Source organism: Meles meles, chromosome 8, assembly GCF_922984935.1.
Source record: "Meles meles chromosome 8, mMelMel3.1 paternal haplotype, whole genome shotgun sequence".
Lineage (NCBI taxonomy): Eukaryota > Metazoa > Chordata > Mammalia > Carnivora > Mustelidae > Meles > Meles meles.
This window is the reverse complement of record NC_060073.1, coordinates 51,250,580-51,277,760: the sequence shown is the minus strand read 5'-3', so window position 1 is coordinate 51,277,760 and position 27,181 is coordinate 51,250,580. Positions and strand designations below refer to the sequence as shown.

Sequence of the window (27,181 nt, the reverse complement as noted above, 5' to 3'; positions counted from 1 at the left end):
TTTGATTTTTGGACAGTCTTAAGAAAGGGATGTGAGAAAGCAAAGCTACAGAGCACGTACTTAACATGTGCCTGACCAGGGAGACTGTCGCAGGAGAGCAGAGGCAGGCATCCCCATGCCTGCCACAGGGCTTCAAGCATGTGCTGGTCAACAAATCCACATGGAGGCGTTCTCTAATACATCTCTCTTGGGAAAGCTGCGAATCTGCCAAAAATGCTCTTAGGAGTTCATCATTTAAGGGGTGGGGTGGGAATGTTGTTCGGTTATCCAGGTGCCAGACTTTAAGGAAAAAGTAAAGCGGCAATGTCTGTCTGATGTTTGTAGCTTTGGAGATGCGTGAAGGATTGAAAGGGGATATCCTACCGTCTAAAACATTTCCTTTCGGGGGGGATCTAGGAAGCCCTTATGGAAGAATATGCGATTGCAGCTCAAGTGTGGAAGCTGAGCACGTGTGACCTGTGTGAAATCGCCAGGAACAGCGTGCTGCAGAGCGGACTCTCGCATCAGGTACGGGCGATGATGGTGCTGCCCTCCGTCCCTTCTGTCCAACACACACATGGTGGGCGCCCATGGCAGGCCAGGTACTTTCTAGGGGCTGAGATCCGTGAAGACAACAAGCAGCGTGTCTGTCACACTGAAACTCATGTCCTAGAGAAACCTGGGGAGACCCCTGAATTTTCAGGGCAGCTCTTTGACCCTTTCAGACCTCTCCACAAACGTGACCTCCTCTGAGAGGCCCTCCCTGACCACCGTTCTACAGTAGCCCCATACTTGCCATTAGTCTCTATTCCTTTCATCTGTTTTCCTTCATAACATTTATTACTACTGACATCGTAGTATGTAGTTACGTGTTTTCTTGTCTTTCCTTCCAGAACGTGAGTTCCATTACAGTAGTTCCATTGGACTCTTTTGTTCAGCATTATACCCCTAGGGCCTAGAATAGGCACATAGTGCACACAGAAGACACTTGGTCTTTCTTGGACGGTGAATAGTAGTACCTAGATTGAATAAAAAATTGTAGGCATGGAACCTGGACATGACTATTTTTACAGCTCCCGAGGTGATCTGATAGGGAGCCAGGTTTGAGAACATGGTGTCTTAGGCTCCTGGGGCCCTTCCCTGCATGACATCACCGGTACATGAAGAAGCTGCTCTGGTGACGCTCTTATCGGATGCTGATGCTAAGAAGAGCTAACGGTTCAAGATTTAATTGTGCAGACCTGCTTCTTAAGACTGGGCCTCCCCAGAAACACCTGTTTGGCCCTGTCGGCTCTCAGGAGGGACTGAGTCTTCATGCCTTCATCTTGCCTTCTTAATGGCCAGCAGCACTGGGGGCAGGGTCTTATTTTTGTCTCCTGATCAAGGAAGGCACAGTCAGAAATGAAGGGAATGAATGTGGGTGTCAGGGTGACATCCTTGAGGACACAGAGGCCAGGAGAATTTTTAAGAACCCTGTGGGGAACCATGTCCTGGTGGAGGGTTGGCTTCAGGGGTATTGGTTTCGTTTGGCGTGGCCAATTTCAAAGCTGCCATGTGGTTATAGAAATCAAACCTAAGGTTTATGGCTTCATTTGTACTTTTCTGGTTCCACAGGAGAAGCAAAAGTTTCTGGGACAAAATTATTATAAAGAAGGACCTGAAGGAAATGATATTCGAAAGACAAATGTTGCTCAGATCCGGATGGCGTTCCGATATGAGACCCTATGCAATGAGCTCAGCTTCCTGTCTGATGCCATGAAATCAGAAGAGATCACGGCTCTGACCCAATAGGTCCAGCAGTGGACATGCATTTTAACTTTTTGGTTTAATTTCAAGTCTGCTGTGATTAACAGTGGTCGAGTTACCAAACTAGAACCACCCTCCATGGAGAGGAGGCCTCTAAAGAACTTTTAAACTAGTGATTTTGGTTGCACCGTTCACTTTAAGATCTAACATGCCCACTTCTGTTAGTATTTCTGAGTAATAGATGGTGACTCCTCCTTGGGGATCTGGGAGCTGGACACTTGTCTGTACTCATTCCAAATTTTCCAAATATTTCTCTTGAAACCGCTAGTGCTTGCACTGTTGGGGCCAGGATCTTCCAAGGTCCAGTGCCTACTGACATGAGGTCTGTGTGGTTTTCTGCCAAAATCCTCTTAGACCCTGCAGGCTAGTCGGTAGTTGTTCATTTCAGCCTCTGGCTGGCTGGCTGCCTTAAACAAAACCAATTTCAAAGCTCCCTTTCATAAAGGAACTACTTTGAAAGAATTAAAATGGAAAACTTCCTTCTTGACAATTTGCATTTTTTATGAATTTCGTACACTGTTTTATTTAGCCCTCCACCCTCCTTTCTATTTAGGAAGCCAAATGTGCACACCGAACCAATCGCTCCTATTCTGTGTCTTGGTTTTCTGATCTGAAGAGGGAGGGTTTGGACGAGATGCGTGGTTTTCAGATGTTGTTCTGTGAATCCGCTCCAGGGCTGGGGGAGGTTGTGGGTGCTGCCTTCTCCAAAGCAACTCTGCTTGTCATCACTGTTACACTGGGCCTTCTACATATTTTCATTTGAACTCAGGACTGTGGCAAACACAGGATTAGATGACCTCAGTTCCTTTCGGTTCCAATATTCTGATGGTAGCCCAATTACCATTTTACTTACAAAGAGTTAGGGCCAAGGAGGTGAAATCTGTTTGAGGTCACATAGGTAAGTAATAGGAGCAGAACTAGTTTCCCCACTCCTTATCCAGTCCTTTCCCCACTATTCCAGGTATCACAGATGTTAGATTTTTTTAAATCACTATAACCTCAGCATTTTTTTTTTAAGGTGAAATGTCTCCCTTCTCTAACATACAGACTTCTTCAGAAGACATAGGTGGTCCCAGGGGCCAGGTAGAAAGCCCTTTTTTTTTTTTTTTTAAATTTAAAATCAATTGATTAACATATAGTGTATTATTAGTTTCAGAGATAGAATTTAGTGGTTCACCAGAAAGCATTTTTTAAGACCAATCTGAATTTAAGCTTTACCAATGTACTCTTCATCTGTGTTACTAGTGCCTGGTACATAGTAGGTGCTCAATAAATGTACATTGAATGAATTTCTCTTTTGGCAACTTTTTAAGGACATGTGCTCCAAGTATTCAACAAGCTGCTCAAAGACCTTTCTGTCTATTTCTGTGGGCAAATGCAGATTATGAGAAGCCCTTCTGAATTATTATAGACTTAGAAGAACTCTATTTTTGCTTGTGAAGATGCTTCTTTGACTTTAGATTGTCTTGTCCTGTGACTTTATAATGCTCATCCCTTCCACTGGTTAACTTAGCATACAGAACAGTAAATGTCGTCTTTTTATTAGGCAGACATGTGTGCTCTTCCAGCTAATGATGAAATTGACTGAAAACCTAACATTTATCTTACACATTATTTTTGAAAAACCTCCATTTGTATACATTTGTCCTAACATAGCAATTATTGTACAGTTTTTCATTGTCATTTTATCTGTACCAAGTATTTATTTTTAATTATTAAATAAAGTCTGTTAGGACCGTGGCTCAATAATTTAAAGCAATTTCAACTTAATACTATTTAAAGCAAAACGAAACAAATGAATAAACAAACAAAAAGCAGAATCAGACCATTAAATACAGAGAACAAATTGATGTTTGCCAGAAGGAAGGGGTGGGAGGATGGGTAACACAGGAAGGAGAGTGGGAGATACAGGTTTCTAGTTACGGAGTAAGTCACAGGAATAAAAGGCACAGCATAAGGAATATGGTCAGTGATACTGTAATAACACTGTATGGTGACAGATGGTGGCTGGCTGTACTTGTGACAAAGCATAATGTACAGAGAAACTGAATCACTACCTTGTACACCTGAACTAATGTAACATTGTGTGTCAACTATGTTGAATAAAACATTAGAAAAAAGGGACATCATGAAAAGTTATCAGTAACTACTAATTTATCTTTTACTCAGACTCAGACATGGATGACTTTCACAGTAAATACAAATTTTAAACTGAAGTTCACTAGACCCAGAAGGTAAACCTTTACTATCTTTCTCCTCAAACTTCAGCCCTCTTACAGTTCCTGAGCAAAACCACGTGTTCCTTTCCCCTGGATATTACTTTAGTCTATTCAGCTAACACTTGTTCAATTTTACCTGTCTTGCAAACTTTTCAGATACCTTTTAAAATAGCACTTTGCATTTTTATCACATCTTTATACCTAATTGGCCTTTTGGGGGGGGGGTAAATCCCTACTTTCTTTTGTGTTCACAGTTGGAATCAAAGGCAAGTGTACACTAGCTCACGTTTCTAGAAGAACAAATTTTGAGGCATGTATCCCTTACTCTAACAGGCTCAGGTTCATGTATGTGTTACTTCAGACTGCACTGCTGAAATGATTGACGATACTGCTCTTTGCCACATGAAAACAAATCACAGCTCCTGGGTTGGTATGTGCCGAGGCCTGTCCTGGCCTTTACTTCCTCTTACCTGGATTAAAACAGAGTTGCAAGCACATCCTTCTGGCTTCCTCTTTATTTGTTTCTGAGCGCTGCACTGGTGAAACAATATTCATCTTTTTTGGGGTTTTAGACATGACTGAAAGTGGTATGTTGGTAATATACCTAAGCACTCGATGCCTGACTATGACTGTTATAAAGGACAAGTATAACTAACTGCAATGAAAGGAACACTAATCAAAAAAACATAGTTTCTTAGAAATTTTAAAATCCTCAACCTTTAAATAAGCATTTTATCAGAAAGATCAAGGATGCCGGAGAGTAAAGCTATACATAGCTGCAAGGTTTTCAGTATATTTTTGAGGAGGCTTTTATGTCTCTTGATACCAAAATGTGTACTTCTTCAAGATGATGTACCTCAGCAAATTTAATTATAAACTACCATTCCTTCTTATAAAAGGCTTTCCTCTTCTCAGCACTAAGATTCTACCTTGCTTCTCTAATTATATTCTTTATAATCATTTTGAAAGTGATTTTACAAGGTAAACATTAAAACTAATTCAGGGTGGAGTATTTTATCTATTATTTTTTACTGTCCAACAGGGTAAAAAGAAATGAGCACAAATGAAAGTCTGTTGCCAACTATTTATATTATATTGTCATTATGTTGCCCATCATAATGTGGGTGATCAGCTGATTTCCCTCATCTCCAACTAGTTTTTTAATTCCCGGGTAGACAAAGTAAGCCTGTCTTACTTTCTCTCATGAAGGAAAAAAACAGTTAAAAATGCAAATTCTTCAGACTGCCTTTTAATGAATCCAACTTTCCAATGTTAAAAATCATGGAACCAAAAGATATTTTCAAGCCGCCTTATAACCCAGATATATATTAGGTGTAAGGAAATTGAATCCAATTTGAAACGAATTTTAAAACATAGCACACAAACATTACAACTCCCCAGAGCACAATACAAAACGGTCCTCTAAGAAATATAAACATTTAGTATATAAGAATGTGAAACTATGTAAGAAAAAAGTCTCTCCAGTAAGCTAAAATTTACTTGCTAAAGATTATTTATTGCACAATTTATCAGTTTGTTCTAAGAATAAAGCAGATACTATTATTCTCAACTTCTAAATTCAGTACCTAGTCAAACTAAATTTTCTCAAACTAAAGTTCTATAGCATTACAGTATGAGTAAACTTCTTGTTACTGAGTTAGGATAGGGAAAACTTCATAACATATAAAACAAATTCCTTACAGTTCATGAAAACATTTCACAGATCCTACAAGGCACACATCATATTTCCTATCTTAGTAAGTGCATTTAAGTTCTTCATATTTGGAAAAGACAAAGCTGTACAGAATACAAAAAGTGTACATTTCATCCATTAAACAAATTTACAACTTTTATGATTAGTTATAATAGTAGAACCTACCTAACATTCACATCTAAAGAATTATCACCCAGTTTAATGGAGTGAGCAAAAAACTGTGCTCATTTATTTAATAAGACTAATAAAAACACTTTCTATTTCACAGTAGATCAGTTAGTATCCTGGAGCTCATACTGGGAAGTAAAAAGGTTTGGGCAACATCAAGTCACTGGGCTTAGTGTTAAATAATTCCTCGAAAGGTGAAGGATTCTGGGGGATAAGATCATTGGCTATACCTGGAAAAATCCAAAAACATGTACAGCAACTTTGTTCATTTTCAGAAACATTCTTTAATTAGGCAATCTGAGTTAGACTCAGCAAGTCTGATCTAAAAGGACAATTTAGAATCTTAGAGCTGGAAAAAGATCCCAGACAACATCTACCCTAAGGTTTTCAAAATATGTCCCATGGAATACTAAGCCTTCATTGAGGAGAGTCAAAGTTCTGCAAATCTGACTTGAATTTAATTAAAACAATTAAAAAAAAAATTTAAAAAACAACTCTTATCATACAACTACATTACTCACTAAATTCAAATATCCTGGATATTGCCAATGCATTAATAAATGTTTTTATTGGTTGACTTTATAATATTTATTATGGTATATAAAGTTTACATAAGGAAATTTTTATCAATAAAATATGACTTTCATATAGAAGGGTGGTGTGTGCATGTGTGTGTTGGGGTATAGCATGTGTGTGTAGGGCTTCTGAGTAAGATTTTACCTGAAAAAAAAAAAAAAGAGGCTGTACTTCTGAAATAAAATAAGAAAATACTACGGATGAAATCTCAGTTTCTAAAGGAACCTACAAACCAGTAGAAGGGACTTTTTTAAGGTCACACAAACCATCAAGTGCATTGCCAGGTTGGTATGCTAGAGCCCCTGGTACCCTGCCTGTATAAACATCCATAGTGAGTGTTCAGCTATTTGATACTGAGCTGTCCCCATCATAAATGTCATCATAAACCAATTAGTTATCAATATTTTTTGGGTAAAATCAAGCTACCTTTGGTCAGACATTTTTTATAGAAATGAATTATTTAATTTGCATGCCTATTAAACCCCTAGTATCCAAAAATTCTGCCATCAATAAGCAGCAACTTAAATTGCATACTTTGGTATTTTGGAAAATAGTATCACAAATTACCAATAATAAGTCAGAAAAGTTACATGGAATTTAACACACCTTTTAAAGGAGACATCAGGTTCTAGTTTCATTATATGCTAAAATGTTAATGCTTAACATAAAACAAAAATTTTATCTTGTAAGCAGAATTTAGTAGAAAAATGAAGTGTCACTGAAAATCATAATTCCATTATGACTATACTCTCTCAGAGTATTTCAAAGGAAGTACCATGAAACAGCAGAAAGCCAAATTATCTCCTAATTTTCTCCATGTTTATGGTACATATGTTTAAAGCCTATACCCTATTTTCTCTCTTAATAATATTATAAATTTGAAGACTTAGAGACCTCAGAAAGATGCCTTCAAGTTAAGAAAATAAAAGCACCATGAACCAATATTGAATGATTTATCATAATTTGGAAATACAAAATTCAGGATCTGTGATGAGGAAAAATTTCCTTCTGAAACTCCAAGGTGCATGAGCATTATCAAAAGCTACTTAGAACAGTTTCCCCGCTGTGGGAAAGCATTTCCAGAATAGCCAAGAAGATTCCCCAGCAGGAATCCATTTACAAGGCAAAATCACGCCCCACCCAAATTATACAGCATGAAAAACAAACAAACAAAAAAGATTTGAGTAAAAAATATGTAGTTCCAAACACACTGCTAAAGTTATGAAATAACTGGATCATTTCAAGTAAAAATTATTAAAGGAGCAATAATTAACGACAAGGGGGCATACATACTCCTTAGATTCCAGCAGAAAGACTAATTTAAGTAGTAACATGCACTTTGATGTAGTCTACATTTTCAGTCACTTCAAATTTTCTCTCAGATGGCTACAACTTTTTGACATTCAAGATTTATTTTAAACCTAACTAAATAGATTCCAGAATACTCCTGCCCTGAAAAATAGTGTTTCAGAAGCCTCTGGAAATGTTGCTGTTACCTCAGCAAAGAATTCAAGAGCAATTAGTTCTAATATATATTAGAACAGATAAATAATAGAAAAATATGGTCTAAAACAGTAGCAAATTTTAGTTTACTATAAATGGAAGACATGGAAAGTTTATCAAAAGAAATGGAACAAATCGTTAGAATAGCGAAAATAAGAGGGAAGGGAAAATTGATTTCTCTGTGTCTGTACCACAATATTCCATGACCAAAACGTTTGTAGCTCATAACAGCAAAAGAAGACCTTCATCCCAAGGTCATGGCCTATGGGGCTGGCCTGCCTCATCAGCCATGTTAAGAATATAGTTAGCCATATCGTCTTCAGTGGGTGCATCTGATACCACCCAAGATTCATTTGTTCCAGTCATCTGCAGGCGACAAATAGGGCAATTCCTGTGTCGATCACTCCTATCAGAGAAGTCAAATAAAGAACAGTTTGTTTTCTTTTTCTTCTTTTTAAAAAAACCGGTGTGTTTGAAAAGTAATACATGTACAATGTACATGGTTTAAAATAAAGTGAACAGCAATGAAAGTATACAGTGAAAAATAAATCTCTTCTTTAAAAATAAATCCCTGATCTTTAATTCTTATTCCCAGGGGCAACTACTGTTAGTAGTTTCTTACATACTCTTCTAGGAAAAGACTAAGCAGGATTAAACGTGTGTGTATGTGTGTATATATATATATATATATATACACATATATATATTACTGCTTTTTTTTTTTAACTTGTCAATATATCTTATAGGCCATTATGTAGTAGTACATGTTAGAGCTATCTGTTCTTTTTAAACATAACACTGTATGGACAGGCCACAATTCATTTAATTAGTCTGCTGCAGAGGACATTTCAGTTTTCCCCTATCTTTTGCAGTAACAAACAAGGGAATGGAAGCATTCAAGGTTTAAAATAGAAGATGAACCTTATATGCAGAATAATTTTTCCAATAGGGAAAGAACTTATATATGATCACTTGAATGAGATTGTTTTCTGAAGGGATTTTTTTTTTTTTTTTGTCTTGACAAATATTATTTTGGAATTTCAAAAATACCACATTTGAGCCAGAAACATGTCATGCAGGGAAAATGTTTTTCTCCTCATTTCTCAGTGAAATCTGAGACCAAAGTAATTAAATTATATCAATTGCTCTTTGGCTTTTGTACAAAAATTTAGAAATCTGTTCCAAAAACTAAATGTGAAAGCTAGAGCTGGCATATATTATTCAGATTCATTTCTGGTTCCTCAGAGATATTTTATTAAGATAATTATATGTTCTTTTCTGTGCATAAAAGTCACAGTTTTGATGGTTAACTTCTGCTTCTGGGGGACCAGATTTATCTTCCCACTTAATTAAAACACTGGAAATAAACATGAAACAAGACTTTCAACACTGGACATCATCAACAACACAGGATAGTCATCCCTGAGGATGAGAAGCAAGAAGGTGAGCCCCAATCACTAGCTTATTGTCTTGAGAGTTTTCAGGCTGTGGAGCAAGCAGGAGAAGCCCAGATGGAGCCTGGCAGACTCTGTGAGTTGAAGAGACACAGCTGAGACTCCCAGGAGGTCAAGGCAGCTAGAGTTCACAGGGCAGAGTACTGAAGTACTTAAGTGCAGAAAGCTGCACAAAGGGAGAATTCTGGAATCTACTGAAGTTCCCCCTAGAGTACATTTGCATGTAAGAAAACTACTTGAGGCTCAGAAATCATCCAAAAGGATTTGAAGGAAGAGTACCCAAAACTCACATAGGATTTGGGATACTGCCTTTTCTCACCAGACAGACTGGAAAGCCTCCTAACTCCTGGAGCACTAAGCAGAGTAACTCTGAAGGGTCCTGCCTCATTAGTGGGGCATAATTAGCTCTCAACTAAACACTAGTCTGGTCCTGCCTAATAAATCACAAAACCAAGACCCAAAAGGATCAAACTGTTTCCAAGTTACTATATTCCAGAACAAAGCTCAAGGATATTTATAGGAATACAAAAATACCTAGTACCCAAAAAGGTAAAAATCACAATGTCTGGCACCCAGTCAAGAACTACCAGACATGGGGCGGGGGCGGCGGGGAAGAACTACCTGGCTTAAAAAGAAACAGAAAAGTACAATCCCAAATAAAGAGGAAAAAAATCAATCAAAACCAATCCAGAGCAGACACAGATGTTAGAACAAGCAGGAGAGAAAATTAATGGTTATCATTAACTGTATTCTCTGTATTAAAAACACTGAAGGAAAGACCAAACATATGAAGTAGAGACATGGAAGATATTTTAAAAGCTCAAATCAAACTTCTTGACATGAAAACTAGGTCTGAAGTAAAAAATATATTGGACGCAACTAATGACCAGTTAGACATTGCAGAAAAAAAGATTGGTGAATTGGAAAAGACAGACCAATTGTAACTATTCAAAATGAAATACAGAGAAAATGACTTCAAAAAGGAAAATAGCAACAGTGAGCTGTGGGACAACTTGAAGTGGTCTAATATATGTGTAACTGGAGGCCAAGAAGAAGGGAGAGGACAGAAAAAAATATTTAAGAAAATAATGGCTGAAAAATTTTCAAAATTGATGTTACAGTAAACCCACCAATCCAAGGAGCTCAATGAACCCTATGCACAAGGAACACGAAGAAAACTACTGGAAGGCATATCATAATTAAACTGCTCAAAATCAATGATAAAGAAAAACCCTTTAAGAGCAGCCAGAGGAGAAAGGCAATATTACCAGGGCTGCCAGGTAAAGCCTCCAACTCTTAGTTTCAACTCAGGTCATGATCTCAGGATCCTGGGATTGAGCCCCACATTGGGCTCTGTGCTCAGCAGGGAGCCTGCTTGTCTCTCTCCCTTCCCCTCTGCCCCATGATTTCTCTCTCCCAAATAAATAAAATCTTAAAAAAAAAAAAAAAGACACCATTACCTACAGAGGAAAAAAGATTAGTGTGATAGCATATTTCTCATGGGAAACAAGGCAAGAAAAATGAGGGTGGAGCAATATCATTAAAGTACTGAAAGAAAAAAAGTATCAGTCTAGAATTCTATATCCAGAAAAAAATATCTTTGAAAAAGGATGTTCAGACATTCAAGAAAGTCCTATGAAATCTACAGAAAAGCTATCAGAACTAGTAAATGGATTTAGTAAAAGTTTGTAGAATACAAGATTGATACACAAAAGTCTAATGTATTTCTATACACTAGCAACAAATGATCAGGAATTGAAATAAAAAATACATTTAAAATAGTATAAAATTCAAAATAACTAAGGACAAATCTGTCAAAGATATGCAATACTGAAAACTACAAAAACTGATGACAGAAATGCAAGAAGACCCAAATAAATGGAGATGTATACTGTTTGCGGACTGAAAGACCCAATATTGTTAAGAAGTCAGTATTTTCCAAATTGATCTATTTACTTAACGTAAAATCTTTATAGCTTTTTTTGGTGGAAACTGAGATTGATTCTAAAACTCATTCTGAAATGCAAAAGAATCAGAATAAAATGACAAAGAACAAACTAAAGAAGAACTCACAGTCCCTGATTTTATGACTTAGATCCAGAAAGCTACATTAATCAAAGTAGTGTGGTATTGGTATGAAATAAACAGATCAATGGAACAGAATAGAGTCCAGAAATAGACCCATGTGTATTTCAACAGCTGATTTCCAAAACCCCAAAATATATGTCCATAAAAAGACTTGTCTACAAATGTATATAGCAGCTTCATTTGTAATAGCCAAAAATTGAAAACAACCCAATGTCCTTAACAGGTGACTAGATAAATAAACTGTGGTATATCATACAATGAATACTACTCAGCAACAAAAAAGGGAGCTTCTGTGGGGCACGTGGGTGGCTTAGTCGTTTGAGCATCCAACTTTTGATTTTGGCTCAGGTTGTGATCTCAGGGTCATGGGATCGGGATTCTCTCATTTTCCCTCTCCCTCTGCCCCTCCTCCCACTCATGCTCTTTATCTCTCTCCAAAAATAAATAAATAAAATCCTAAAAGAAGGGAAAACTACTGGTAACATGCTACAACATGGATAAATCTCAAAATAATTACACTGAATGGAAAAAAAAGAGCACATGCTGTATGATTTTATTTATAAAAATTTTAGAAAATCCAAATTATTTTTATAGTGACTGAAAGCAGATTAATCCTTATCTGGGGACTGGAAGGAAGGGCTGGGAAGGAGACTTTACAGTGAGGCACAGAGTCACTTTTGGGGTGATGAATTTGTTCATTATCTGAATTGTGATTTTTTTTATGGGTGTGTACATGTGTCAAAACGTATCAAATTATACTTTAAACATATGTAGTTTATGGTATGTAAATTATAGTCATCTAAATGCTTCATTCTTATTTTGTAAAATAATGAACTTGACTAGCTGATCTCTAAAGTTCCCTCCAGGTCCAATAATCAGTATTCAACGATTCATATTATTCCTTTTAATCAAAGATAGAGGAAAAATACAGAAATGAGGAGAAAAATGAAGAAAGAGGGAAACTCATGATTCTAGACTCAAGTCAGGCACAAATCTTAGACCAACAGTAACCTGCCAAAGCTAAGACACATTGCCACATTTTATAAATTTTAAATATAAAAGTATTTTTAAACAGAGAAGGAAGCATATCATATAATTCAAAGTACTAAAGAACAAAATCTCTTATACTCAAATACAATATTTTTGTATTTTTTGGAGTTTATTCATATACACTTTCCCGTTTGACCTTTGCCTATCCCATGACGGCGGCAGATAACTTACCATTTATCAATGCATTTCTGACAAAAACTGTGAGCACAAGGCAGGATGAGGTCAGCTCGACCATCCATGCAGATACAACACTCCTCCTCATCAGTCAGCTGCTTCACCCTGCAATGTGAAACTGAGCTGGAGCATAAATCTTCTCTGTTGTCATTATGCTTTAACTTTGTCTCCATTGCCTTAGAAAGCATTACCAAAAACCAATGTATCCTCAATATAAAGCAAAACATGATTCATGTAAAATCAGACTAAATTTTAGGGATAGCAAATATATTTAGGGAAGAAGTACTAAGAGGGACAAATTTAATAAAGAAAGGCTGGGTAATAGATATATACTGTGAAGATCAAAAAGAATATACAAATAAAAACTGGAAATACTCAAATCTTTCTGAAAATAATGGTCCATCTTAATCATATCACATTTATATAAATGAACTCAACTGAGAGAAGATTTACTTGCCATGCAGGATACAAAGCTCTCTAAAATATGGACCTTGCCCTTGGACATTACCATGCTGATGCTGATAATGGGCATATACATGAAAGAATAACTTAGTCTTAATAATCAGGTGGTATAGGAAATACAAAAGATTGGAAGTTTGCTTCCTATCTTTCTCTGTCCTTAAGGAGCTCTTTCATCTTGGGAAGAGATATTGAACCTTCTACTCCAGCCCCAGTGTACGGCACCTCCAAGTCAGTGAAGTGCCTTTGCATGTGGTATTTTCTTTTCCTGGAATATCCCTGTGAGTCTGGTAAACTCTAACCCTAGTAACTCAGCTCAGAATATCTTCTCTCCGCTCTCAAAACCAGTATTTGCCTCAATTAAAGGATTTTAAAATAGTGCATTAAAAAATATATTGCATTTCAATTGGCTGCTAATTGGTCTAGCTACAAATTCAAAGTTCTTTGAATACAGGCAGTTTGTCTTAGGTTCTCAATAAATGTTTCTTAAAGTGATTTTAATTTGCTTTTATCCTTCATGCTGTTCTACAGTTTTTAGGTTTTCTTTATCAAGCATGTATCACCTTCATAATTATGCAAAAATGAAATGCTTCAAAGTATAATCACTAGACTATAAACTTCTTAAAGGCAGACATGTTTTTATTCCTTGCTGTGCTTGTACTACTATATACAAGACATTGAAATACCACTGTAGTTGGTGGGAATGCAAGCTGGTACAGCCACTCCGGAAAACAGTATGGAGGTTCCTCAAGATGATAAGAATAGAGCTACCCTACGATCCAGCAATTGCACTACTAGGTATTTACCCCAAAGATACAGAGGTGGTTTAAAGAAGGGGCACAGGCACCCCAATGTTCATAGCAGCAATGTCCACAATAGACAAACTGTGGAAGGAGCCAAGATGCCCTTCAACAGATGAATGGATAAAGAGGTAGTCCATATATACAATGGAATATTATTCAGCCATCAGAAAGGATGAATACCGGGGCGCCTGGGTGGCTCAGTGGATTAAGCCGCTGCCTTCGGCTCAGGTCATGATCTCAGGGTCCTGGGATCGAGTCCCACATCGGGCTCTCTGCTCAGCGGGGAGCCTGCTTCCCTCTCTCTCTCTGCCTGCCTCTTTGCCTACTTGTGATCTCTCTCTGTCAAATAAATAAATAAAAAAAATCTTAAAAAAAAAAAAAAAGAAAGGATGAATACCTACCATTTGTATCGACACAGATGGAACTGGACAGGATTATATTAAGTGAAGTAAGTCAAGCAGAGAAAGACAATTATCGTGTGGTTTCAATCACACATGGAACATAACCAATAGCACAGAGGACCACAGCGGAAGGGAGGGAAATCCAAAGCGGGGGGTGGTATCAGAGAGGGAGATGAACTATGATAGACTATTGACCCTGAGAAACTATCTGAGAGTTTCAGAGGAGAGGAAGGTTGGGGAAGGGGATAACAGGGTGATGGGGTGATTGAGGAGGGCACGTGCTATGAGGAGCACTGGGTATTAAACTTAACTGATGAATCACTAACACTACATCAAAAGCTAATGATGTACTATACAATGGTATATACACACACACACAGGAAATACTTTAAAATTTGTCAATTTGAACATAAAAAAGAATATAAGCAAATGTCAAATATGCAAGTAGTAAGTGCTAAGAAGGAACAAATGAGTATTAATGAGTATTTCAAATCTGTTGGAAAGTTGAGGTTGAAAAGTGACATCCTTTGACAGAGGACATTGTAGGTGAATAAACAAAGTTGTTGAGGTAGGAAAAAAAATACTTCTGGAGTGTGTATGTAACAATCTGATCCCTGAATGTCAAAATATGTTTAAACTAGAGCGGAGTCAAGATGGCGGAGAAGTAGCAGGCTGAGACTACATCAGGGAGCAGGAGATCAGCTTGATAGCTTATCTAAACATTGCAAACACCTACAAATCCAACGGGAGATGGAAGAGAAGAAGAACAGCAATTCTAGAAACAGAAAATCAACCACTTTCTGAAAGGTAGGACTGGCGGAGAAGTGAATCCAAAAGGACGGGAAGATAGACCGCGGGGGGAGGGGCCGGCTACCGGCAAGCGGCGGAGCAACGGAGCACAAAATCAGGACTTTTAAAAGTCTGTTCCACTAAGGGACATTGCTCCAGAGGCTAAACCGGGGTGAAGTCCACACGGGGTCAGCGTGGCCCCAGGTCCCGCAGGGTCACAGAAGGATCGGGGGTGTCGGAGTGTCGCAGAGCTCGCAGGTGTTAGAACGGAGAAGCCAGCTACAGAGACAGAGCCGAGGACTGAACTCTCAGCTTGGGGTTACCTTGAACCGGTTGCGGGCTGGGTGAGCTTGGAGCGCGACTGGAGGCTGGGGATACGGGAATGATTGGGTGCTGTCCTCTGGGGGCACACTGAGGAGTGGGGCCCCGGGCTCTCGGCTCCTCCGGGCTGGAGACTGGGAGGCTGCCATTTTCATTCCTGTCCTCCAGAACTCTACGGAAAGCGTTCAGGGAACAGAAGCTCCCAAAAATGAACCCGAGCGGATTACTTAGTCCGCCCCCAGTAAGGGCGGTGCAGTTCTGCCTCGGGCAAAGACACTTGAGAGTCACTACAACAGACCCCTCCCCCAGAAGATCAACAAAATATCCAGCCAGGACGAAGTTCATCTATCAAGGAAAGCAGGTTCAATACCTAGGACAGCAGCAGATTCCAGAGGAAGAGAAAGCAAAGCATAGAAGTCATGGCTTTCTCCCCATGATTCTTTAGTCTTGCAGTTAATTCAATTTTTTTTCAATTTTTTTTCTTTTTTCTTCTTCTGCTAAAATTTTAAAACTTTTACCCTTTTCTTTTTAAACTTTTGACTAGTTTATCTAAAATATATATTTTTTCTTTCTTTTTTACATTTTTTCTTTATTTGTTTTATTTTTTTAAATTTTTTTCTTTTTTTTTTCTGAACCTCCTTTTATCCCCCCCCCCCCCACACAATTTGGGGTCTCTTTTGATTTGGTTACAGCGCATTTTTCTGGGGTCTTTGCCACCCTTTTAGTAGTTTATTTGATCCTTCATATCCTCTCATCTGGACAAAATGACAAGGCGGAAAAAATCACCACAAACAAAAGGACAAGAGGCAGTCCCAAAGGCTAGGGACCTAATCAACACAGACATTGGTAATATGTAAGATCAAGAGTTCAGAATGACGATTCTGAACGTTCTAGCCGGGCTCGAAAAAGGTATGGAAGATATTAGAGAAACCCTCTCTGGAGATACAAAAGCCCTTTCTGGAGAAATTAAAGAACTAAAATCTAACCAAGTTGAAATAAAAAAAGCTATTAATGAGGTGCAATCAAAAATGGAGGCTCTCACTGCTAGGATAAATGAGGCAGAAGAAAGAATTAGTGATATAGAAGACCAAATGACAGAGAATAAAGAAGCCGAGCAAAAGAGGGACAAACAGCTACTGGACCACGAGGGGAGAATTCGAGAGATAAGTGACACCATAAGATGAAACAACATTAGAATAATTGGGATTCCAGAAGAAGAAGAAAGAGAGAGGGGAGCAGAAGGTCTATTGGAGAGAATTATTGGAGAGAATTTCCCTAATATGGCAAAGGGAACAAGCATCAAAATCCAGGAGGGGCAGAGAACCCCCCTCAAAGTCAACAAGAATAGGTCCACACCCCGTCACCTAATAGTAAAATTGACAAGTCTTAGTGACAAAGAGAAAATCCTGAAAGCAGCCCAGGACAAGAAGTCTGTAACATACAATGGTAAAAATATTAGATTGGCAGCAGACTTATCCACAGAGACCTGACAGGCCAGAAAGAGCTGGCATGATATATTCAGAGCACTAAACGAGAAAAACATGCAGCCAAGAATACTCTATCCAGCTAGGCTATCATTGAAAATAGAAGGAGAGATAAAAAGCTTCCAGGACAAACAAAAACTAAAAGAATTTGCAAACACCAAACCAGCTCTACAGGAAATATTGAAAGGGGTCCTCTAAGCAAAGAGAGAGCCTAAAAGTAGTAGATCAGAAAGGTACAGAGACAATATACAATAACAATCACCTTACAGGCTAATAATGGCACTAAAGTCATATCTCTCAATAGTTACCCTGAATGTTAATGGTCTAAATGCCCCAATCAAAAGACACAGGGTATCAGAATGGATAAACAAACAAAACCCATCAATATGTTGCCTACAAGAAACTCATTTTAGACGCGGAGACACCTCCAGATTTAAAGTGAGGGGGTGGAAAACAATTTACCATGCTAATGGACATCAGAAGAAAGCTGGGGTGGCAATCCTTATATCAGATCAATTAGATTTTAAGCCAAAGACTATAATAAGAGATGAGGAAGGACACTATATCCTACTCAAAGGGTCTGTCCAACAAGAAGATCTAACAATTTTAAACATCTATGCCCCTAACGTGGGAGCAGTCAACTATATAAACCAATTAATAACAAAATCAAAGAAACACATCGATAATAATACAATAATAGTAGGGGACTTTAACACTCCCCTCACTGAAATGGACAGATCATCCAAGCAAAAGATCAATAAGGAAATAAAGGCCTTAAATGACACACTGGACCAGATGGACATCACAGATATATTCAGAACATTTCATCCCAAAGCAACAGAATACACATTCTTCTCTAGTGCACATGGAACAGTCTCCAGAATAGATCACATCCTGGGTCACAAATGAGGTCTCAACCGGTATCAAAAGATTAGGATCATTCCCTGCATATTTTCAGACCACAATGCTCTGAAGCTAGAACTCAATCACGAGAGGAAAGCTGGAAAGAACCTAAATACATGGAGACTAAACAGCATCCTTCTAAAGAATGAATGGGTCAACCAGGAAATTAAAGAAGAATTGAAAAAATTCATGGAAACAAATGATAATGAAAACACAACGGTTCAAAATGTGTGGGACACAGCAAAGGCAGTCCTGAGAGAAAAATATATAGCGGTACAAGCCTTTCGCAAGAAACAAGAAAGGTCTCAAGTACACGACCTAACCCTACACCTAAAGGAGCTGGAGAAAGAACAAGAAAGAAACCCTAAACCCAGCAGGAGAAGAGAAATCATAAAGATCAGAGCAGAAATCAATGAAATAGAAACCAAAAGAACAATAGAACAAATCAATGAAACTAGGAGCTGGTTCTTTGAAAGAATCAATAAGATTGATAAACCCCTGGCCAGACTCATCAAAAAGAAAAAAGAAAGAACCCAAATAAATAAAATCATGAATGAAAGAGGAGAGATCACAACTAACACCAAAGAAATACAGACAATTATAAGAACATACTATGAGCAACTCTACACCAACAAATTTGACAATCTGGAAGAAATGAATGCATTCCTAGAGACATATAAACTACCACAACTGAACCAGGAAGAAATAGAAAACCTGAACAGGCCCATAACCAGTAAGGAGATTGAAACAGTCATCAAAAATCTCCAAACAAACAAAAGCCCAGGGCCAGACGGCTTCCCAGGGGAATTCTACCAAATATTTAAAGAAGAACTAATTCTGGGGCACCTGGGTGGCTCAGTGGGTTAAAGCCTCTGCCTTCGGCTCAGGTCATGATCTCAGGGTCCCGGGACCGAGCCCCGCATCGGGCGCTCAGCTCTGCAGGGAGCCTGCTTCCTCTCTCTCTCTGCCTGCCTCTCTGCCTAGTTGTGATTTCTCTCTGTCAAATAAATAAAATATTAAAAAAAAAAAAAAAAAGAAGAACTAATTCCTATTCTCCTGAAACTGTTCCAAAAAATAGAAATGGAAGGAAAACTTCCAAACTCATTTTATGAGGCCAGCATCACCTTGATCCCCAAAACAGACAAAGATCCCATCAAAAAAGAGAACTACAGACCAATATCCTTGATGAACACAGATGCAAAAATTCTCACCAAAATACTAGCCAATAGGATTCAGCAGTACATTAAAAGGATTATTCACCACGACCAAGTGGGATTTATTCCAGGACTGCAAGGTTGGTTCAACATCCGCAAATCAATCAATGTGATAGAACACATTAATAAAAGAAAGAACAAGAACCATATGATACTCTCAATAGATGCTGAAAAAGCATTTGACAAAGTACAGCATCCCTTCCTAATCAAAACTCTTCAAAGTGTAGGGATAGAGGGCACATACCTCAATATTATCAAAGCCATCTATGAAAAACCTACCGTAAATATCATTCTCAATGGAGAAAAACTGAAAGCTTTTCCGTTAAGGTCAGGAACACGGCAGGGATGTCCATTATCACCACTGCTATTCCACATAGTACTAGAAGTCCTAGCCTCAGCAATCAGACAACAAAAAGAAATTAAAGGCATCCAAATCGGCAAAGAAGAAGTCAAACTATCACTCTTCGCAGATGATATGATACTATATATGGAAAACCCAAAAGACTCCACTCCAAAACTGCTAGAACTTGTACAGGAATTCAGTAAAGTGTCAGGATATAAAATCTAATGCACACAGAAAAAAAATAAATAAATAAATAAATAAATAAATAAATAAAATCAATGCACAGAAATCAGTTGCATTTCTGTACACCAACAAGACAGAAGAAAGAGAAATTAAGGAGTCAATCCCATTTACAATTGCACCCAAAACTATAAGATACCTAGGAATAAACCTAACCAAAGAGGCTAAGAATCTATATGCAGAAAACTATAAAGTACTCATGAAAGAAATTAGGAAGACAGAAAGAAATGGAAAAATGTTCCATGCTCCTTGATTGGAAGAATAAATATTGTGAAAATGTCTATGCTACCTAAAGCAATCTACACATTTAATGCAATCCCTATCAAAATACCATCCATTTTTTTCAAACAAATGGAACAAATAATCCTAAAATTTATATGGAACCAGAAAAGACCTCGAACAGCCAAAGGAATATTGAAAAAGAAAGCCAAAGTTGGTGGCTTCACAATTCCGGACTTCAAGCTCTATTACAAAGCTGTCATCATCAAGACAGCATGGTACTGGCAAAAAACAGACATATAGACAAATGAAACAGAATAGAGAGCCCAGAAGTATACTCTCAACTCTATGGTCAACTAATCTTCGACAAAGCAGGAAAGAATGTCCAATGGAAAAAAGACAGCCTCTTCAATAAATGGTGCTGGGAAAATTGGACAGCCACATGCAGAAAAATGAAATTGGACCACTTCCTTACACCGCACACGAAAATAGACTCAAAATGGATGAAGGACTTCAATGTGAGAAAGGAATCCATCAAAATCCTTGAGGAGAACGCAGGCAGCAACGTCTTCGACCTCAGCCGCAGCAACATCTTCCTAGGAACATCGGCAAAGGCAAGGGAAGCAAGGGCAAAAATGAACTATTGGGATTTCATCAAGATCAAAAGCTTTTGCCAGCAAAGGAAACAGTTAACAAAACCAAAAGACAACTGACAGAATGGGAGAAGATATTTACAAACGATATATCAGATAAAGGGCTAGTGTCCAAAATCTATAAGGAACTTAGCAAACTCAACACCCAAAGAACAAACAATCCAATCAAGAAATGGGCAGAGGACATGAACAGACATTTCTGCAAAGAAGACATCCAGATGGCCAACAGACACATGAAAAAGTGCTCCACATCACTTGGCATCAGGGAAATACAAATCAAAACCACAATGAGATATCACCTCACACCAGTCAGAATGGCTAAAATGACAAGTCAGGAAATGACAGATGCTGGCAAGGATGCGGAGAAAGGGGAACCCTCCTACACTGTTGGTGGGAATGTAAGTTGGTGCAACCACTCTGGAAAACAGCATGGAGGTTCCTCAAAATGTTGAAAATAGAACTACCCTATGACCCAGCAATTGCACGACTGGGTATTTACCCTAAAGATACAAACGTAGTGATCCGAAGGGGCACGTGCACCCGAGTGTTTATAGCAGCAATGTCTACAATAGCCAAACTATGGAAAGAACCTAGATGTCCATCAACAGATGAATGGGTAAAGAAGATGTGGTATATATACACAATGGAATACTATGCAGCCATCAAAAGAAATGAAATCTTGCCATTTGCGACAACGTGGATGGAACTAGAGGGTATCATGCTTAGTGAAATAAGTCAATCGGAGAAAGACAACTATCATATGATCTCCCTGATATGAGGACGTGGAGATGCAACATGGGGGGTTAGGGGAATAGGAGAAGAATAAATGAAACAAGATGGGATTGGGAGGGAGACAAACCATAAGTGACTCTTAATTTCACAAAACAAACTAGGGGTTGCTCGGGGGAGGTGGGGTTGGGAGAGGGGGAGGGAGGTTATGGATATTGGGGAGGGTATGTGCTTTGGTGAGTGCTGTGAGGTGTGTAAACCTGGCGATTCACAGACCTGTACCCCTGGGGATAAAAATACATTATATGTTTATAGAAAAAATAAGAAATAAATAAAAAAATTTAAATAAAAAAATGTTTAAACTTATTCTGATTGGCAAACTAGAATCAGAATTTGATCAAAAGAAAAGTGAATCCCCATTGAAATAGTATTTAGGAAGACTAATTGGGAATGCAGTATGGGACATTCTAGAGGGAGGAAAATCAATCAGATCCTTACTTCAGCAATTCACTTGGGAGATAGGGCCCAGTAAAGGGATATTACAAAAGACAAATCATCAGGATATGGGTAATAGGTTAAACCTATGGGCAAAAGAAGGAAGACACTGAATCAAAGTGGAGAAACTGAATGAAATGTAGATGGACACGCATCTCATTTTCTAGATATATTCAGTTCAATGTTTCCGCATCTTGTAGGTGCTACATTCTGGACCAGACCCAGATGAACTGGGGTCTCTGCTTTTGAGCAGTTTACAATTTGTCTAAGGATGTGTCAATAGCAGAGACTTAACTGAATCCAAAATGAGAGACAGAGTTCTGAAGGTTAGAAGGCTGTGAAGAAGAGCACTGCTCTGGACAGAAGTAAAAGAAAGCACAGGAAACACAGAAGCAGCTAGCGTAAGCTGTACAATGTTCACTTGATTTCTTGCTATCTTCCTAGCAGTACACTAACCAGAAGAAGGAAGGAGAAAGGGTCTTGCTCTAGTCCTTGTTACACCACTTGTAGACTGGAATATTGAGTTCTATGCCCTCTACCCTGAAAGATATATTGACAGATAAAGGATTTTCCAGGAAAGCCTCTGGGATAGGGAAGATACCCATAGAACAAAGGCCAAAGGAAGTGGGGATGCTCATCCTGCAGAACAGAGGACCAGTGAGAATTTGATTAATGTTTTCAAATATTTGAAGGGCTGAAGAAAGAACAGATTTGTTTGGTGGGATACAGAGGGCACTGCCACTGAAATAAGTAGAATACAGTAGTAAATTTAAAATAACGAAAAAAAAAATAATAACAGAGAACTCTTACATATTATTACATGCCAGGCCCTGTTGTAAGCATTTTACATATCTTGACTCACTTGGTTCTCTCAAGAATCCTATGAAGCAGATACTATTGTTATCATCCTCTCTTAAAAAAATGAGGGAAAAGAGGAAAAGTAGTTTAATAACTTGTCCAAAGTCACACAGTTAGGAGTAGAGTCAGGATTTGAACACTGGCAATTTCATTCTACAGTCTGTGCTATGCTGCCTCAAGAGAGTCAGATTTTGACTGTCCTGAAGAATACAATGCGAAAGGGAACATTTCACAGTGATTAGAGCCATCTGTGTAACAAAAGGCTTGTGTCTGTGTGGCACTGAGTCCCATATACCTTCAGATGTTCAAGTATAAGCTGGACAAAATGTGACAAGACTACTACTCAAAGTCTTACTAGTGGATCAGCAGCAGTGACTCCATGTGGGAGCTTGACAGACTCTCAAGTTCCTCCTCGAAACCACTGACTACAAAGTTTAAGAAGCACTGTGGTACAGATCTTTACTCATTAGAGAGTAATAATGAAGAGGTTAGGGGCATGGTTGTATTGCCAGCCTCATCTGAATGTGAATCTCGGCTAGGCTAATTTTTAGCCATGTCATTCATTTGTCTAAACCTCAGATTTTCTGAAATGGACCAGTAATTTTATCCCCATGGGGTTGTTGTGAGGATTTAATGAGTTTATATGTAAAGCACTCATCAAAATGCTTAATACACTGTAAGTACTCAATAAATGTAAACCATTAACAAAAACATGTATCAGATATAAGACTAAACCAAATAAATATCCTTTAAAACACCTTCAACTTGAAAAGTCTGCTTTTCTATGAAGTAGAGTATCAGGGCAGAACTCAAAAACCAAAAAACATACAAAGGCAAGAAGCAGCCCTAATCTACCAATGAGGCACTGAGTTTCCAGGGATAACACCCTTACCTCTTTCATTGAGATGACTACAACAAGAAGAAGTATTACTTTCATTTGATACCACACAGTTTAAATATCCTAGTAAGTCCTATTCTCAGCTTTCAAGATCCTTAAAACAAAACAAAACAATAACAACAATAACAACAACAAAACTGCCATTCTGAACAGGGAGAGGAAGAAAAGCAGAAAATCAGGCACCTGTCTGTGAAAGATTAACTTTACAAAATACAGAAAAGAAAACCCTAAACACTGCCTATCACGTTCTAAAACTCACTTGGCATTTCAGTACCACTTGTACAGCCCAAACCCAGAAAACCAAACAATCCTACAATGATAAACAGAAAATGACAAATGGAGATACAGATTTACCACAATATAGTTTTGGAAACCAGTTGGTTAAGAATGGACCACGTCCATTCAGTATGACAATAAGACAGGATGTCAATATGTCTGGACCCATGTAAGACTTTTCCAATGAGGCATTTACAAATTTAAATTATGGTCATGGTTGTCAAATGGCAACAGGTGGAAGCTTTCACATGCCAAGAGCATTACAGAGAAGGAAAAGAAAGTTTAGATAGAACAATAATACATTAGGCCTGAGTAAACAAGCGCCATCAAAGAAAACTCTGGCTGACTTCATTTCCTTCTGGTAACTCAGTATATGCAGTTCGTACACCAACTACTTTTTCATTCCTGAATGGTCTGCCAATATTTATAATTTTTAATGCTCCAATTAGTCAGATATTTTAAAGGAAAACTGGAATGATTTTGCCAGATTCTTAGACCTAATTCCCTGAAGGGCTTTGACTGTCTAATAACATAAATACCTGTTATAAGAGAGATATTAATATCCTTTGTTATTAAATGCAAGCATGTAGAGTGGAGAGTGCATTCATGGAAACTGGGTTGAAACATTAGCTGATGTGAGCCACTTTAATTTTTCTTTAACTTAGCACTCTAACAACATCCTGAAGCACAGAATGATCCAAAAACTTACCTGGGATACAATACAACTGAGATAAAAAGAAATGTGATTCAGAAATCACAAGGGGACCAGCAAAAGTATTACTGCAATTTCAGTGGCTTGTATATTAGAAAACAAGAGAAATATGGTTCTTATGCATTCTATACCTTCCCATCCAAAGACTAGCCTGACAAGATGTTACAGATGATGAGTTTTCATCTTGGTCTTCAGAAGTGGAGCTCTGGGCCAATACTCCTGATGCTTGACTTGTGATGTCTTTATAAAGCTGAATAAACTGGTACAAATTCATGATCCGTGATGCTTCTACAATGCCAGTGCTTTTGTTGATCTAAAAATAAAATTAAAAAACAAAAAAGGAAAGAAAGAAAAAAAAGTTCATAATTTCTCTGGCCATTTTTTAAAAGTTTTTATTTAAATTCCAGTTAGTGAGCATACAGTGAAATATTAGTGTCAGGTGTAGAATTTACTGCATACAACACCTAGTGCTTATCACAAGTGTCTTCTTTAATCTCCATCACCTATTTCACCCATTCCTCTTCTCTGGTCAATTTTTCCCAAAAAGGGGGAACAAATATTTAGTCAAACATCATAGGAAAGAAAAGTTTTCAAATTTGCAAATTACCTAACAAGAGAAAGAGTCTGAGCAAATGAAGTGGAGTTCAAAGTACTTGCACACATTTATCTCATTTGATACTCAAAATAACCCTATAGGGTTGATTAGGCATCACCCTGTTTAGAGTTGATGAGGTCAGATAACTCTCCCAGACCTAAAAAATGAATTTTAGAGATCAGTATTGACAATTCTTTTTAATTTCTTAAAGAATTTAACTAAAAGATTTATTTGAATCCAACACCCACATGCCATTCTACTATACCGGAAACAACTGCTTATTTTCTTGAATATCTTAAGTTCTAGTTTTTGCCAGAATTTCCAAACTAAAGCAAGAAAGTTACATTAAAGTAAATGCTAACAAAAAGCAGTTGAATTCTTACCAGGAGGCTGTTTTGCATTTTGGCAAGCACCCCTCTTTGTTTTGGCAAAAAATTCATTTAATATGAAGTGGAACCAGTGGCCTACAGATTGTACCTCTCCTCACTTGAGCTTACATTCTTTTTTTTTTTTTTTTAAAGATTGTTTTTATTTGACAGAGAGATAGAGTCAGAGGACATAAGCCGGGGGAATGGCAGAGGGAGAGAGAGAGGCAGGCTCCCCGCTGAGCAAGGAGCCCAATGCAGGACTCAATCCCAGGCCCCTGGGACCTGAACTGAAGGCAGACACTCAACCAACTGAGCCACCCAGGCAAATCCCTGGAGCTTACATTCTTAATGTGAGGAGATATTTGGGGCAAGTGTGAGGTAAGAGATAAGGAGAGAAAATATTGTTTTCATAAGACTTAGGGAGTTGTAGAGTGGGTCATATATTTTCTTTTGAAGTGATCAAAGTAAATAGGGTTGAAAGGGTACTGTTCTTGGAAGAACCTGAAGTAATCAGTGACAGACTAGCAATGTGAAAGACTTTGTTTTTTTAGCACAGGGGATGGTAAGGAAGACTATGGGAACAGAAGCAATGAAATCTACTAAGTACATATCAAAGTTAACAGAACAAACAATATCAGAAAACTTTACAAAGAAATGAATGCAAGAAGAGGGAGAAAAAGCCTTAAAATTGTGCAGAGTAGGTTCTGAAATGTGTTCATGGAACTGGGCATATGGGAAGGTGAAGTAGATAGGTTACATATTAAAAAAATTATTATATCAACATTTCAATTTGGAATGAAAATAATAATAGTTGTAACTAACATGTATCACCTGTTTATTATTTGAGAAGGCAGTGAGAAAAAACTAAGAATCAATTATGAATCAGATTCTGTACTGTGAAGATAATGGAACAATCTCTAAAACTGATGACATTTTGGGAAGGTAAAATCTAAACGAAGATGCAAATATGTATGATTCTTTGTAATAAAAGATTATATGTGAGATAGAGGACAAAAATATAGAATCAAAGGTGACAGGAATTCATAGAGGCCATTACAACAGACTTTCAGAGCTGAGGAAACTAGAAAAAGACTTCCTTTGGAACTGCAGAGTTTGGAAGAAATAAGTGAGTAATTCCTATAAACTTGGTATTTAATAGCAAGATTGACCAAAATAAGCTACTATAATCATAGGATTCATGCAACAAATATTTACTGAGTACCCACTATATGGATATTATGCACATAACTATGTACTGTGTGCACCGTTCTAGGCACTGGTGACCTAGTGTGTAAACAACATCCCTGCCCTCACGGAGGTTACACTATAGGCAGGAGAGACAAAGTACAGATCAGGTGAAATGGAAATAAGTGTCATGGAGGAGACTAAATGGAGAAGAAGATATACTGAAAGGTTGTAGGGAAGGTCTCACAGAGAAGATGATATTTAAGACTGGAAAAGGAGCAGGAGTGAGTCATTTGAGTATCGGGGGAGAGATCATTACAGGTTGGAAGAATACGAAGTGTGAAGGCTGTCACACAGAAGTGCACTGGGTGAGGAACACGACGAGTCCAGTCAGGAGTGCAGGGGGGCTGGACTAGAATGAGAGAGGGAATGAGAGTGGTAGAGGATAAGGGTGGGGGGACGAGGTGAGACAGAACATATAGGACTTCGCTAATCATAGTAATAA

At 38.0% G+C, this 27,181-nt stretch overlaps 2 protein-coding genes across 8 annotated transcripts in view; one reads left to right on the top strand and one right to left on the bottom strand.

Annotated features, from left to right (window-relative positions):
• Nucleotides 1-3,525, top strand: part of AMPD3 (adenosine monophosphate deaminase 3) — a 45,841-nt gene extending 42,316 nt beyond the window's left edge. For all 5 annotated transcript variants that reach the window (XM_046014812.1, XM_046014813.1, XM_046014810.1 and 2 more), the window contains exons 14-15: nt 397-507; nt 1,594-3,525. In XM_046014812.1, coding sequence (XP_045870768.1) covers nt 397-507; nt 1,594-1,770 — 288 coding nt within the window. In that variant the 3' untranslated portion in view covers nt 1,771-3,525. The remainder of the gene's footprint in view (nt 1-396; nt 508-1,593) is intronic.
• Nucleotides 3,526-5,237: 1,712 nt separating this feature from the next.
• The window catches only part of RNF141 (ring finger protein 141), a 41,797-nt gene continuing 19,853 nt past the window's right edge, over nt 5,238-27,181 (bottom strand). For all 3 annotated transcript variants that reach the window (XM_046014814.1, XM_046014815.1, XM_046014816.1), the window contains exons 4-6: nt 24,660-24,841; nt 12,729-12,836; nt 5,238-8,371 (exon numbers count right to left, since the gene is read on the bottom strand). In XM_046014814.1, coding sequence (XP_045870770.1) covers nt 8,221-8,371; nt 12,729-12,836; nt 24,660-24,841 — 441 coding nt within the window. In that variant the 3' untranslated portion in view covers nt 5,238-8,220. The remainder of the gene's footprint in view (nt 8,372-12,728; nt 12,837-24,659; nt 24,842-27,181) is intronic.